This window comes from Erythrolamprus reginae, chromosome 6 (genome assembly GCF_031021105.1).
Source record: "Erythrolamprus reginae isolate rEryReg1 chromosome 6, rEryReg1.hap1, whole genome shotgun sequence".
Taxonomy (NCBI): Eukaryota; Metazoa; Chordata; class Lepidosauria; order Squamata; family Dipsadidae; genus Erythrolamprus; species Erythrolamprus reginae.
This window is the reverse complement of record NC_091955.1, coordinates 97137705-97153473: the sequence shown is the minus strand read 5'-3', so window position 1 is coordinate 97153473 and position 15769 is coordinate 97137705. Positions and strand designations below refer to the sequence as shown.

The window sequence follows — 15769 nt, the reverse complement described above, 5'->3', positions numbered from 1 at the left end:
TTTTTTGCAGAGAAGCAAAAATACGTTGGGGTTGTACACTCATGCATGCCGACTGAAGCTGCGCATGCAGCGCACTGGTACCAGCGATAGCGGTAATCTGCCCTTGGTTGCGACATCTCCACAATCACGTGATCAAAATTCAGACGCTTTATGACTGTCGCAGTGTCCTGGTGAACCAAATGATCCCATTTAGTGCAACCTTCTGACCAGCAAAGCCAATTAGGGAAGCCAGGTTCGCTTAACGACCATCTGATTCACTTAACGACCGCAGTGATTCGCTTAACCACCGTGGCACAAAAGTTCATAAAATGGGGCCAAGCTCACCCAACAACTCTCTTGCTTAACTACAAAAAAATTGTTGGTCATCAGTCAAACACTACAGGTAGTCCTCAACTTACGACCATTTGTTTAGTGACCGTTTCAAAGTTACAACAGCACTGGAAAAAAAGCAAGTTCGGACTGTTTTTTCACACTTATGACAGTTGGGCGATCAAAATTCAGATATTTGGCAGTTAGACTCGTATTTAGGATGCTTGGGGTGTCGGTCATAAATGTGACCCCTTTTTGTGTGGGGGGGGGGCAATGGGGAAGCCAGATTCCCTTAAAAACTGTGTGTCTCATTTAATGACTGCTGTGACCCACTTTGCAACCAAGAAAGTTCGTAAAATGGGGACAATGTTCGCTTAGCGACGGTCTTGCTTACTGACAGGGGATTTGGCTCAATTGCGGTCATAAGTCAAGGACTCTCAGGAATTTTGAACAGGAAGAGGAGAATTGGTCGTCCTCCTCTGGGGGGTCAGCTGGCCCACCTGTTAAAGCCACCTTTTTCCCCCACTTTGCCAGTGTCCTGTCCCCGACACGCCTTTTACGTACCCAGCGTGCCCACTTCGGTGCCGATCGCCTCCACAACAAAGTCCGCCGACTTGCCCACCATGCCAGTCTCCAAGCCGGGACCCCAGGCCCGAACCTTCTGCAACCCGGCTTCAGGTGCCACCTGCACTTCAAAGGGACTGAAAAGAAGGAAGGAAGAGTTAGATCTAGTGCTTAAAGGAAAACACTAGAAACCAGGGGACGGTGAATTCTAGTCCCATCTAAAGTACACAAGATGGGTGACTTTGCATCAATCCCCAAGAGTCTGTGAGTTCTAGTACTGTATTGTTTTAAGACACAAAAGATGGCTAGGTAACTTTGCACCAATCACTGAGAGAATGTGAGTTCTAGTACTTCAGGCGTTAGGGAAAGCGGGTATAAGGCTTGGCTGCATAGCTAGAGGTCTAACAAGCAGGAAGAGGGAGATTGTGATCCTCTTGTATAGAGCGCTGGTGAGACCCCATTTGGAATACTGTGTCCAGTTCTGGAGACCTCACCTACCAAAAGATATGGATCAAATTGAACAGGTCCAAAGAGGGCTACAAAAATGGTCAAAGGCCTTAAGCATCAAACTTATCAGGAAAGACTTTATGATAAATTGAACAGGTCCAAAGACAGGTGACAAGAATGGTGGAAGGTTTTGAGCATAAAACTTATCAGAAAAGACTTCATGAACTCAACCTGTCTAGTCTGGAGGACAGAAGGAAAAGGGGGGACAGGATCGAAATATTTAAATATGTTAAAGGGTTAAATAAGGTCCAGGAGGGAAGTGTTTTTAATAGGAAAGTGAACCCAAGAACAAGGGGGCACAATCTGAGGTCAGTTGGGGGAAAGATCAGAAGGAACGTGAGAAAATATTATTTTACTGAAAGAGGAGTAGATGCTTGGAACAAACTTCCCGCAGACGTGGTTGGTAAATCCACAGTCACTGAATTTAAACATGCCTAGGATAAACATAGATCCATCGTAAGATAAAATACAGGAAATAGTATAAGGGCAGACTAGATGGATCATGAGGTCTTTTTCTCCCGTCAGTCTTCTATGTTTCTATGATTGACTGGATAAAAAATGTATAACTGTATGTTATTGATATGTTTTAAGGTATTGGCTGGAGGTTGTTATTGTTGTTGTTGTTAGTTGTTGTGGTTAGCTCTGGCCCAAGGAGTGTGGATGTGGGGGAGACATCCACATGCTGCAGGCCTGTTTTGCTCCCGGTGGAATCTGCTGATGAAGGCTGCTCTGACCAAGAAGACATGAGTGACAGGGAGGAGGAGAGTGGGGCAGACAGCTCAGAAGGAGATCAATTATCTCGCTCCTCCTTGGATTCGGAACAAGAGTTAATGATACAGCCACGCATGCGGAGAGAGCGATGCATAGGCAGCAACAACTGAGAGATTATTATCAAAGAAAATGAGGCCACCTGTGGTTGGGTGGGGCTGTGGTCATTAGTGAGGCTGCTATAAATAGCAGCCTGTGGGTTTGGCCATTGTGGAGGATTATCTGATCGTTGTGTTTCGTGACTGCTTTACTGACTTTGACCTTTTGTGTGCTGATTTTTCCCCGCTTTGAAACTAAACCAGAGCAAAGTGTGTTTCACTTTGTGAAAGAAGAAGGACTGTGAATTGCCTCACAGCTGCAAGCTAAGTATCTCAGAACTGATAAGTGACTTGTACAAATTACCAGTTTGTTTGGAGACGAGGGCTCTTGGCTATACCAAAAGAGGGCTTAGGTTAAGTGACTTTTCATTATAAAGAACATTGTTTTGAATTTTCAAATGTGTGTGTGTCTGAAATTTGTACCTGTGAATTTTTGGGAGGATTCTGCCAGAGAGCCCGACAGAACATTAGTTAAATTTCTAAGCCACCCAATTCCAATTCCTTATGGGCCACGTTTCTTGACCGATATCCACCTTGCAGAGTGTCTTACCTCCTCGGAATGGCGTGGCCGCCCCACGTAATCGACACCACGTACTTTCCGGGCACCTTGGGGTAATATTCGCACTCGTAAACCCCATCACCGACATCTCGTACCTTCACCGGCTCCTCGGTTCCTTCTGGGGTGGAAAAAGAAACTTAGTTATATAGCATTCTCTCCATAGGAATCAGTGAGCATTAATGGTTCCCCTGGGGGCCATCCCTAAGGAAGGAAAGGAGACCACTTGGAGATCCCTGCCATGTCTTCGTACCAACTTACAAAAGCAGCTGTAGATTTTTCTCTCTTTTCCCCCCCAGCTGACTCAAATTTGTGACGATCCCAGTCTCATGTGACAAGCAAGATCAATGAGTAAAAGGAGGCAAAACTTACTTCCCAAACCTCTCGCTTAGCAGCTTAGAAATTTGTGGCTCAATTTTGTGGCTATAAGAAGAGCACTACCGATTGGCCAAAATGTTTCCAAGCCTGTTCCAGGAATGTTGGAAAATGCCGTCACAAATCTGGAACATTTTAGCACATGTGGTGGACTTGTTCGCACGCAAAGGAATTCTGGCCAAAAGTTATGGAATGGTTGGAATATAAAATCCAAATGAAACCAGAACTGTATGTATTGGGAATATTGGATTCGAAAATGGAAAAAGATAAACAGTATTTAGCTCTTCGCATATTAACTGTGGCCAGAATTATCTTTGCACAATTCTGGAAGCAAAATAAAAGGATTCCCCCAGCTGAAATGTGTCGAATGTCCCAAAATGGATTGAATGGAATCAGAAGAAAAAAGAGGAATTTGACTACTATAGAATTTGGAATAGATTTTACAATTAGCTAAAATTAGGAATCAAAGTAAGAAACAGAAAAACTAAAAAGCTGAATGATAAAATATTCATGTATACGTGAAACTATAGGTTAAATTACTAATTGCAAAATACAAGTTCACCAACTTAAATGATGAAGTAGGAAAGTAGTATATATATTTTCTGACACGAAATACTGTAAAATATATTCTATAGTGTTCTTAATGTTTGTATTTGTATGTATATTGCTCAAAAAAATAGAGGGAACACTCAAAGAACCCATCCTAGATCTGAATGAAGGAAATATTCTCATTGAATACTTTGTTCTGTTCAAAGTTGAATGTGCACAACTGCTTGTGAGATTGACTGTTAATCAGTGTTGCTTCCTAAGTGGACAGTTTGATTGAACAGAAGTTTGATTTACTTGGAGTTATATTGTGCTGTTTAAGTGTCCCCTTAATTTTTTTGAGCAGTGTACTTTGCATTTGTTCAACTTGATTTTTGTCTTATTATTTTTTTAACTTTAATTTTAGCTTTATTTTTTTTGTATTAGTATTTGTGTTTTTTAATGTTGGAAAATTAATTTAAAAAACTATTTTAAAAGAAGAAGAAGTAGAAGAAGGATGTACGGGTACATTTCTTGCAACTCGGAAACCTTTCGATTTCTTTAAGGAGAAAAATAAAATCTCATAATAACTTACTTGGTCCCTTGACCACCACTTTGAGTTCTCCTGTGCCAGCTCCCTTGGTGTAAACCTTGAAGTCTGCCACCTCCTTTACGCGCACCCCCTTCGGCTGGAGACCCCGACCCATGGCCCGGCAGGCGCTTGGGCTGCAAGCTGTCAAGGGGACAAAAAGCATTTCTGAGAAGAAGGGGGGAGGAGAGGAAGGAGGGGAGGGAAAGGAAGAAAGAAGGAGAGGAGGGAAGGGAGGGGCAGGGGAGGGGAAGGGGAGAGGAGAGAAGAGAAAGAGGAAGAGATGGAAGGAAGATGAATGAAAGGAGAGAGAAGAGAAGAAGGAGAGGAGAAAAGAAAAAAGAAAAGAGAAAGTGTATGGGGAAGAGATAGAAAGAAGAAAAATGGAAGGAGAGAGAAGATGAAGAGGAGATGGGAGGGGAGGAGAGAAGAGAAAAGGTGGGAAAGGAAAGGAGAGAAGAGATGGAAGGAAGAAGAATGGAAGGAGAGAGAAGATGAAGAGAAGGAAGAGTGCGAAGGAAGATGAATGGAAGGAGGGAGAAGAGAAAAAGGAGAGGAGAAAAGAAAAAAGAAAAGAGAAAGTGAACGAGGAAGAGATAGAAAAAAGAAGAATGGAAGGAGAGAGAAGAGGAAGAGGAGATGGGAGGGGATGAGAGAAGAAAAAAGGTGGGAAAGAAAAGGAGAGAAGAGATGGAAGGAAGAAGAATGGAAGGAGAGAGAAGAGGAAGAGGAGAGGAGAGGAGAGGAAGAGGAGATGGGAGGGGATGAGAGAAAAGAAAGGGTGGGAAAGGAAAGGAGAGAAGAGATGGAAGGAAGAAGAATGGAAGGAGAGAGAAGATGAAGAGAAGGAAGAGTGCGAAGGAAGATGAATGGAAGGAGGGAGAAGAGGGGGAGGAGAAGAGAAGAGAAAAGGATGGATGGATGGATGGATGGATGGATGGATGGATGGAGAAGAAGAGGAAGACCTCCTGGGATTTACCCAGCACCACAAAAAGCCTTGGAAGAACCAAACCAAGATTCGCACCCAGGGCCAAGGAGCAGGTTCCCCACTCACCCACCCCACGTCCCCATGCACCCAACCTGGCACGCAAGCAACCTGAGCAGGCCACGGGGGCAGGCGGAAGAGGCCCAAACTGACACGTGTCCAGCAAAGAGGCGGCATTCCACTTCGGGTGGCTTGTGCCGAGCAGTTCTGGACTTCCCTCCCTCCATTTAGTGACCGCTCAAAGTTACAACGATTCCCCATGAACATTGGAACAGTCACATGATCAAAACGTAGAGGCTTGGCCCCTGACTCATATTTATGACCGTCACAATGTCCTAGGATCACACAATCCCTTTTTCTGCTCTTCTGACAGGCAAAGTCAAGGGGGGAGACGGATTCGCTTAACCACTGCAGTGATTCAGTTAACAACTCGGGCAAGGGAGGGGGGAGGAAAGAATGAGAAGGAAGGAAGGAAGGAAAGAATGAGAAGGGAGGGAGGGAGGGAGGAATGAAGGAAGGAAAGAATGAGAAGGGAGGGAGAGAGGGAGGGAGGGAGGGAGGGAGGGAGGAAGGAAGGAAGGAAGGAAGGAAGGAAGGAAGGAAGGAAGGAAGGAAGGAAGGAAGGAAGGAAGGAAAGAGTGGAAGAAGGATTTTTTCAGCCCCCTCCCCCCAAAAAAGAAAAAAAAAGAGAGAGATGGAAAGTTATGACTGGATTAGCAATTATTCAGGAATAGAGAATGACTGACAAGGGGAGAAAGAAAAAATGGAGGAAGAAAGATTGAAGGGGTGCATGGTTGGCAAAGCAGGCCAAAGGAGACGGCCCCCACCGGACCCCTCCCATCCCCAAAGCTACAAAAATGCCGAGTCTGCATCCCACTCAAATCTTAAATTTTACTTAAATAAAAAATTTAAATACATTTAAATTTATTTCATAATTTAAATAAATTTAAGGGGCGTGCATAAGCGTACCACTGTGCCTACCGTCCCTGTCCTACCGTCGCATTGTCCTCTTTTATCATTACTTTTTACTTATGTTCTATTTATACAAAGTACAGTGGTCCCTCTACTTATGAACTTCATTTGTTCCGTGACCAGGTGCTTAAGTAAAAAAATTTGTAAGAAGAAGCAATTTTTCCCATAGGAATCAATGCAAAAGCAAATAATGCGTGTGATTGGGGAAACCACAGGGAGGGTGGAGGCCCTGTTTCCTCCAAGGAGATTCCTAGAGAGGCCCCACGGAGGCTTCTCCCCACCTTTTCTGTCCCTGTTTCCTCCCAGGAGATTCCTAGAGAGGCCCCACGCAGGCTTCTCCCTGCCTTTTCTGGCCCTGTTTCCTCCCAGGAGATTGTTAGAGAGGCCCCACGGAGGCTTCTCTCTGCCTTTTCCGGCCATTTTTCCTCCCAGGAGATTCCTAGAGAGGCCCCACGCAGGTTTCTCCCCGCCTTTTCTGGCCCTGTTTCCTCCCAGGAGATTCCTAGAGAGGCCCCACACAGGTTTCTCCCCACCTTTTCTGGCCCTGTTTCCTCCCAGGAGATTCCTAGAGAGGCCCCACGGAGGCTTCTCCCCACCTTTTCTGGCCCTGTTTCCTCCCAGGAGATTCCTAGAGAGGCCCCACGGAGGCTTCTCCCCGCCTTTTCTGGCCCTGTTTCCTCCCAGGAGATTCCTAGAGAGGCCCCACGGAGGCTTCTCCCTGCCTTTTCTGGCCCTGTTTCCTCCCAGGAGATTCCTAGAGAGGCCCCACGGAGGCTTCTCTCTGCCTTTTCCGGCCATTTTTCCTCCCAGGAGATTCCTAGAGAGGCCCCACGGAGGCTTCTCCCTGCCTTTTCCGGCCCTGTTTCCTCCCAGGAGATTCCTAGAGAGGCCCCACAGAGGCTTCTCCCTGCCTTTTCCGGCCCTGTTTCCTCCCAGGGTTCTTAAGTGGAAAATGTTTCTTGAGAAGAGGCAAAAAAATCTTGAACACCCGGTTCTTATCTAGAAAAGTTCGGAAGGAGAGGCATTCTTAGGTAGGGGTGCCACTGTCCTACTATCCTAGGCACGCTTGACAAATAAATAAAATTAAAAATAAAAAATTAGCCAAGCGTGTGTCTGTGATGACAGACATCGTGATAAACATGGTTCTGTCTGTATAAGATGTACAACAAGCCTGGTTAGGTGTAGGTGATATTTTACGCAAAGCCTGGGGAACGTTGGGGCAGGGATGGTAGGCACACTGGTGTGCTTACGCACGCCCCTTGCAGACCTCTTAGTTGCTGGGCTCCAGGTCAGGGGTTTTTTTTGGAGGGGGGTTCCTCATCTCATGCAATGCAGGGCACCAAGTCACACCACCCACCGAGAGTGCAAGGCAAGCATGCCACACATGCACCCAGGCCTCACTGAAGCCTGGGACGGTGAAGAAATAACGGCCAAATGGGCAAACCGGAAGTTTTGAAAAGTGGACTTCCAGTTTGGCCGTTGTGCTGTTTTTTGCCCTCCGGAGGCTACAAGGAAGCTTCCTGAAGCCCCAGAGGGTGAAATTTCCTTCCCCAAGGCAAAAAAATCACCTGACTAGAGCATGCATGCGCACTGGAGTTAACATAGAGCAATGCCTCATGTGCCCTCCAATGTGGCTCCATGCGCCACCTGTGGCACATGTCCCATAGGTTCACCATCCTTGGCAGTAAAACATTATAGCAATATCAAATCCCACAATGTTCATTCAATAACACGTTCACGCTTTCTGGCTGGAACAGAGTGACATAGCTCAACGGGTTGCTTCGACATCTGTTTTAAAAAAAAACACCCTTTGCATCTAACCCTGGTTTCACCATCCTGGCTAGGAACCCAGGAAGCGGTCGGAAGGAAACCAGGATCACTGGGAAACTCGACCCATGCCATGCTCTTGTCGGATCAACCCATGCCAAGGACGCACAAATGCAGATGGTGGGTTTATAGTACTAACTTGGTTTGTGCGGCTTGGGCAGAATGGGGGGTGGTATTTTCCTGGCATCGGCGGGTGGGGTACAGACAGACTGAGGGATGATCTGAATAGGGGAGATGCCGGGCAGGGGGGCTGGAGGCGGCGCTGCAGGGGCCGGAGGGAAGAGAAAAGGGTTAGTAAGCGGGGAGAGATGAGGTGGACCCCAGTGGGGCAAGGTAGCACATGGGGAGGTTGTGGCTGGAAGCTACAAGGGTTATCCAGAAAGTCAGGTTATAAGGCCCGTAGCTCTCGTGGGGGATGTTTGCGGGGGAAGTTGGTATGGCTATCTTGTAAGCGGGAAGCCAGCGGAAGACAACGAGCAGTGCCAGTGGTCAGTAGATCATCGGCTGGAATTACGGTGAAGGTTAGAGATGAGCACCCTCATTCCGTTTCCCTCCAAGGGTGAAGTGTGCAATGTAATGCGCTCTCGGAATGCTAAGAGCAGGAACACTGTGATTCATTGTGAAATCGTTTCAGTTTATGGAGAGGACATAATGTCAAGACAGCGTGTGACAAAATGGGTACGGAAAATTCAAATTCAAGGACAGAAATTCATGATGAAGACAGAAGTGGACGGCTGTCTGTTGTGACTGACGACATGGTGCAGAAAATTGAAGAAAATCTTGTCTCTGATCGCCGTTCAACAATTGACAACTTGCATGAACTTTCTGTCCCCTTCTGTCTTGACATTATGTCCCCTCCATAACCTGAAAATTTTTTGTGATGAATCGCAGTAGCGTTCCTGCCCTGAGCAATCAGGTAGCGGCTCACAGCATCATTGCCCTGAGTCTACGGAGAGGGGTGGCATACAAATCTAATAAATAATAATAATAATAATTACAGCGCACTTTGCCCTTGGAGGGAAACGGAATGAGGACGGTCGTCTCTAACCTTCCCCACAACCGGCAGTCCATGATCTACTGACCCCTGGCTCTGCTCGGACTCTTCCGCTGGCTTCCCGCTACACGTTTCAAGTTTCAACTTTTATTGGATTTATATGCCGCCCCTCTCCGAAAACTCGGGGCGGCTAACAACAATCATGAACAATATACAAAAAAATCCAATACTAAAAGCAAATTAAAACCCCTTAATATATAAAAACCAAACATACATACAAACATACCATGTATACAGTTGTAACGGCCTAGGGGGAGAAAAAAGTCTACATGACAGTCATACCAACTTCCTGCGTGAATATTCCCCGCAAGAGCCATGGGCCTTGTAGCCTGACTTTCCTCGTAGTTTGGGGAGCAGAGAACAGAGACACACACACCCCTCAAAATCAGCAGGGCTCAGCCATAAAGGGAGGCACTGATCTCCAGCCTCAGTTTGCCCATCTATGAAATGTTGATCTCCCTAAAAGGCTGCAGAGAACAGCATTCCACAAACTTTCCACGTTCGTGGAAACCGGCGGGTGGGAAGGGAGAGGGAAGGTTTACACGTGAGACACGGACGAGTGTGTTGCGTGCACGCAGTTCCATTTGCACGAGGGGTGCCCACCACTCACCCAAGTGAAGTCATGAGTGGGCACGGCCTCACTCACTTGCTTGTGCAAGCTCGCCCGTCGCTTTCGCAGCCCAGTTTCCAACAGTGCCAGGACCCATAATTTAGGACACAGCCAGGAGAATTGGGGACTCCTGTCATAGAAATCCAGTCAGCAGGTTCTAAGCTTCAAGTTGCCTCTGAGCATGTTTAGAGGAATTTTCTTCACCTGGGCGTAAGCAGCTGCATATTTCGTTTTTTCAAACGCTTCTTGCTATATGACCCTCTGACATGGGAAATAGAGTTTTACACCCAGAGAAAAAGATGCACAAATTGAGATTTTTCACTCAAATGGTGATCTCGCTCGCGTACAAGTAGTCCTTGAATTATGACCGCAAGAGAGCCTGCCCACTGTTAAGTGAATCTGCCCTCCCTCAGGTCGCAACAGGGAATCACACCAGCGTCGTAGGTACGAGCCAGCATCTGAATTTGGGCCAGGCTGCAATGGTTGTAAGTGTGAAAAACGGTCTATTTTTTTTTCAGTGCTGTTTTGTGACTGTGAACACTCACTAAACGAACGGTCGTAAGGCGAGGGCCACTCGTACTTGGGGGGGGGGGCTGTAGCAAGCCATAAAAACAGAGGTGAAAAAAACATCTGTGTGGAATGTCGGCCAATCCGTTTCCAGGAGGAAATGTGGAAATCTAGGAAAAATATTTCTGCCGGGTGTTGTCGCAGGACACAGGAAGCACCGATGCGTCAGCGGTTCCTGTTTTTCCTTGCAGGGAAGCCGGGGATGATGGGCAGATCCCAGGTCCATCCCCAGCCCCTGAGAAAGTCCAGGGGGTCAGCAAAGCTGAGGAATTCTGGGAGTTGAAGTCCGCAAATCTTAAACGTTGCCAAGGTCGGAGACCCCTGCCTTAAATACAGATGACCACAACCCCAGGCTGCACACCCAGGGCTGCAGAAGCAGTGGGAGAGCAGGTGTGTAACTGTATGCGCATCAAAGCTCCATTTGGGTAAGCTGTGTGCGCACACTTGCCTGTTGTTTCATGTGGAACCCTTCCCTCTCTCCCCAAACCATCAGTTTGCAAACCCAGAAACATTGGGGACCTCGGAGTTAAGATACGGACGCAATTTTGTGCCAGACACCATGGATTCCTACTGATTAGATTAGATTTATTGGATTTATATGCCGCCCCTCTCCGAAAACTCGGGGTGGCTCACAACAATAATAAAAAACAGTACACAATAACAAATCCAATGCCCACCAATCTACTGGGATGATAAAGGATGCTGCACCGGTAACAAAAGTTGTGATGCGCACGCAGCTTTGGACATCTGTGCGCACATGCCAAAGGCCCGAAGCTGTGCGCAAAGAACCCAGTTATAGCGCTAGCGGCAACTCCTGCCTGCCTCAAACACAGAAACTTTGGGGACAGCTGCGTGAAGGTAAGGATGCAATATTGGTGCCGGCTACCATTCCTACTCGTGTCGCACCTTCTGACCCCAAGTGAAGCAGAGGGTTGAAACAACAACTCTGCAAGGTAGATTTGGAGGAGAGGTTATCAAATGTATGCATTTGGTGCCCGAGTAAGTGGTTCTAAAACTCCGCTTGCTACCAGTTCGCTGAACCATAGTGGCGGTAATAAAAATCCACCCCTAGGTGTGTGGGCTGCTAGTTTAGTAGTCAGGAGGTCATTAGAGATGGCAAACAAGCAGGGTGGCGGATGGTCAGCGGGAAGAGAAAAGAAACAGAGAGGAGGGAGAAGGAACCCCCAGGAGAGCCAGGGAAGGCCTTACCTTCTGCCACGTTGACCGTGAAGGGGCTTTTGGGGATCTGGGCCCCCGCGAAGGTCACATAGATGGTGTGAGGACCCTCCAGGACGGGGCGATAAGTGCAGCGGAAAATATTGTCCCCTTTGTCTTCCAAGACCACTTCCACAGTGTCCCGGCGCCCCTGGGGGTCCACGATCACCACCCCCACGTCACCGGCCCCGGCCCCTGCAGACGGAAGATCCCGCATTAGCTGTCTGGATTTATTTATTTATTGTCTTTTTAAAAAATTATTATTTTTCACAGAGGGCCATGAAAATATTTACTGACCCCTCGCATCCTGGATATAAACTCCTTCAACTCCTACCCTCAAAACGTCGCTACAGAGCACTGCACACCAAGACTACTGGACACAAGGACAGTTTTTTCCCAAACGCCATCACTCTGCTAAACAAATAATTGTTTAGCAGAGTGATGCCGTTTGGGAAAAAACTCAATTGCTTATGAGATTTCTTCTGCGGCAGCGGTAAAGAGAACCTGCTGGTCGTTAAACGGATCCAGTTCCCCTTACTAACTTTTCTCGTCGGAAGCTGGCCAGGAAAGTTGTGAATGGTGATCATGTGCAGACCGGGGTTGTTGCTCCTGTTGCTCCCAATGCGCTGTGCACGGAACTTCGCCTCCCTGGCGTGCGCATACGCGGGAAGCAAAATCTTACGAGGTGACACGTGCGCAAGATTTCGGTTATTTTTTTTGCTTCCACACATGCCCAGAAGCAAAAATTGACTGAAATCTCACAAGCATGTGCATCCCCTCGCAACATTTTCCTTCCTGCACATGCGCAGAAGCAAAATCTTGCTTGAACACACGCCGCCGTGCAGTGATGGGCTGCCCAATTTTTTACTGCCACGCTGTGGGCGTGGCTTGTTGTGTGGGTGTGGCTTGATGGTCAGGTGACCGGGTAGGAGTCGCTTGCTGGCCATGTGACCAGGTGGGAGTGGCTTGACAGTCATGTGACTGAGGGGTGGTTTAAAGGTCATGTGACTGGATGGGAGAGGCTTACCGATCAAGATAAGTTTTCAAATAGGTGTTTGGACTCTTTTTCAGTGGATTCACTCACATTATTTGAAGAGCCCCAAAAAGGACAAATGATCGACAGCATTAATTGTTGAGGAGCACAGTAACATTTGAAAGTTTTGTACCGAACCCACAAGCTTCAGTAGGATAACAGATTAGGCAAGTAGCTCAATTTTCTTTAAGTGCTATCAAAGTTCAGTTCTAGATAATGATTAAAATGATTAACGTGTTTATGGGTAAAAGCATAGCACTTCATTATTTCCTGTTTTAAAAGTAATGAAGGATCATGCAGGTGCTAGAGAAGGAAGGGCAATAAAAAAAGCTATTAAATATTCAATAAATAGGGCATAAACCTACTACGTCCATTGCGTCCCTCCCTTGTGGGGCTGCAGCCCATCACTGCCCCTTACCTGCGGTGTAGATGTCAAAGTATGTGGGTTTGTTGGCCACGTTTCCCACGGGCTCCAGGCCTGGTCCACGGGCAGTCACCTTGCTGGCGTCTCCGAGCGCCATGCCCACGTTGACTTCAAAGGGGCTCCGGTCAATATTTTGGCCCGCAAAAAGGACAGTGACCTGGGTGGGAACAGCAGAGGGGGGGGAAATCAGAAGAAATCAGACAACTCGGCAAAGATACGAGAAACTGACTTGAACTCTCCCAGTTGTAAGATCTTATTTTCAGGGACGCCGTGTATATATAAGTAAGATGAAATCTTCAAATTGTAGTAAGACAGCAATGGGCATAAGTGTGGAAAGCGGTCGTAAATACACTGTTTTCAGAAGGAAGGAAGGAAGGAGGGAGAGAGGAAAAGAGAGAGAAGGAAGGAAGGAAGGAAGGAAGGAAGGAAGGAAGGAAGGAAGGAAGGAAGGAAGGAAAGAAAGAGCCAGGGTGGCACAGTGGTTAGAGTGCAGCACTGCAGGCTCCTTCCGCTACTGTAACTGCTAGCTGTAATTCAGCAGTTCAAATCCCACCACCAGCTCCAGGTGGACTCAGCCTTCCATCCTTCCCAGGTGGGTCAAAGGAGGACCCAGATTGTTGGGGGCAAAAGAAGCCGATTCTGTAAAACCGCTTAGAGAGGGCTGGAGAAACATTGTAAAGCGGTATATAAGTCTAAATGCTAAATGCTATTTTTTTAAGGGGAGAGATTAGTCTGCAGAGGTCACACTCACCTTGTGTAAGCCGGCCACCTTGGGCACGTAGGAGACTGAATAGGTCCGATTCTTGTCGTTGTTGGCAACCACTTTGGCCTGGAGGGGAGGGAAGAAAGAATGGGGGGGCCTTTACCCAGTCCTGCCAGAGCTTTGTGCCAGCAGCTGCCGCCTGTCGCTCAGCTCCAGATCCCTCCAGGCCTTTTTTGCCTGCAGAGTCGCGGCCCAAGCGGATGCCAGCCTCACCCTCCGATGCCAGCCACAGCAGCTCAGGGTCTCAAGACCCAGCCTGGCAGGGAGGGGTGAGAGGGCGTCCTTTCCCCTGGGCATTGCAGGGAAGAGGGATCCATCATATCATTTGGGGCAGAGAGAGGGAGGAGAATGGAAGGACGGGAGTCTTTTGAGCATCAGAACAATTATGCCCTTGCACATTTTATCACAATGCAGTGGGGCCTCTACCTAAGAACGCCTCTACTTATGAACTTTTCTAGATGAGAACCGTGTGTTCAAGATTTTTTGGCCTCTTGTCAAGAACCATTTTCCACTTACAAACCCGAGCCTCCGAAAATGTAACCGGAAAAGGCAGGGAGAAGCCTGCGTGGGGCCTCTCTAGGAATCTCCTGGGAGGAAACAGGGCCGGAAAAGTCAGGGAGAAGCCTCCGTGGGGCCTCTCTAGGAATCGCCTGGGAGGAAACAGGGCCAGAAAAGGCAGGGAGAAGCCTGCGTGGGGCCTCTCTAGGAATCTCCTGGGAGGAAACAGGGCCGGAAAAGTCAGGGAGAAGCCTCCGTGGGGCCTCTCTAGGAATCGCCTGGGAGGAAACAGGGCCAGAAAAGGCGGGAGAAGCCTCCGTGGGGCCTCTCTAGGAATCTCTTGGGAGTAAACAGAGCCGGAAAAGGTGGGGAGAAGCCTCCATGGGGCCTCTCTAGGAATCTCCTGGGAGGAAACAGGGCCGGAAAAGGTGGGGAGAAGCCTCCATGGAGCCTCTCTAGGAATCTCCTGGGAGGAAACAGGGCCTCCACCCTCCCTGTGGTTTCCCCAATCACATGCATTATTTGCTTTCACATTGATTCCTATGGGAAAAATTGCTTCTCCTTACAAACTTTTCTATCTAAGAACCTGGTCACGGAACGAATGAAGTTCGTAAGTAGAGATACCACTGTACCTTATTCCTGTTCTCTATCCATTTTGTACCAGTTACTCCAAGTTTTGTAATCTTCGGAATAGCTTGTTCCCTTTACCTCCATAGTCATTCTATCCATTTCTGCACATTTATAGATTTTTGCCCATGGTATTAATTTCTGGCAGAATCATTTTGTTTTTCCACAACTGAGCGTATAATATTCTTGCTGCTGTCGTTATATGCGTCATTAGGTACTGTGTTGTTTTGGGATATTTTTTTTCCTGATTGTTTGGCTGTCCAATCTCTTCCTGAAAACCTCCATTGATGGAAGCACCCACAACTTCTGGTGGCAAGCTGTTCCACCGGATAAATTGTTTTTTGCAGCTTTGAGGGGGGCTACCAGGGGTCAGGCTCTCTGAGCTGGGCAGAAGTTGTAGGGCCTGTGGGGGAGGGGGTCTGGGGAAGATGGGTGTGGGAGTGGGTGGGTGGGTGACCTACCTCTTCCGTGTGTCCCTCGGGGTCCTCAATGTACACCAGCACCTCTCCCAAGCCGGCCTCGACGGTCTCCACTGTGAAATGGGCGGGTTTCAGCACCGTGTTTCCATGGGGCTCGATACCTGGTGGAAGGTGAGACAGGGGGGTGAAAAGGACAACCCTGGCTCCAGAGGAGGGGAAGGAGAAGGGGGAAATAGAAATGGAGGAGAAAGAATGGGAGCAGAAGAAGAAGGGGGAAGGGAAGCAGAAAAAAGGGAGGGAAAGGAAGGAAAAAAGAAGAGGAAAAGGTGGAAGGAAGGAAGGAAGGAAGGAAGTGAAAAGGAAGCAGGAAAGGAAGAAGAGGGGAAGGGGGAGGAAAAGGAAAAGAAAGGGGGAAAAGGAGGAAGGAGAGAGTGAGTGAGAGAGGAGTAAGGAAAGAAAGAAGGAATGTGGGAAGGAAGGAAAG

At 47.8% G+C, this 15769-nt stretch overlaps 1 protein-coding gene across 3 annotated transcripts in view; it reads right to left on the bottom strand.

Annotated features, from left to right (window-relative positions):
• FLNC (filamin C) overlaps positions 1 to 15769 on the bottom strand; it is an 89077-nt gene that overhangs the window by 44145 nt on the left and 29163 nt on the right. For all 3 annotated transcript variants that reach the window (XM_070754510.1, XM_070754512.1, XM_070754511.1), the window contains exons 5-11: positions 15328 to 15446; positions 13730 to 13807; positions 12973 to 13135; positions 11516 to 11716; positions 4298 to 4435; positions 2797 to 2923; positions 874 to 1010 (exon numbers count right to left, since the gene is read on the bottom strand). In XM_070754510.1, the coding sequence (XP_070610611.1) occupies positions 874 to 1010; positions 2797 to 2923; positions 4298 to 4435; positions 11516 to 11716; positions 12973 to 13135; positions 13730 to 13807; positions 15328 to 15446 (963 nt within the window). The remainder of the gene's footprint in view (positions 1 to 873; positions 1011 to 2796; positions 2924 to 4297; positions 4436 to 11515; positions 11717 to 12972; positions 13136 to 13729; positions 13808 to 15327; positions 15447 to 15769) is intronic.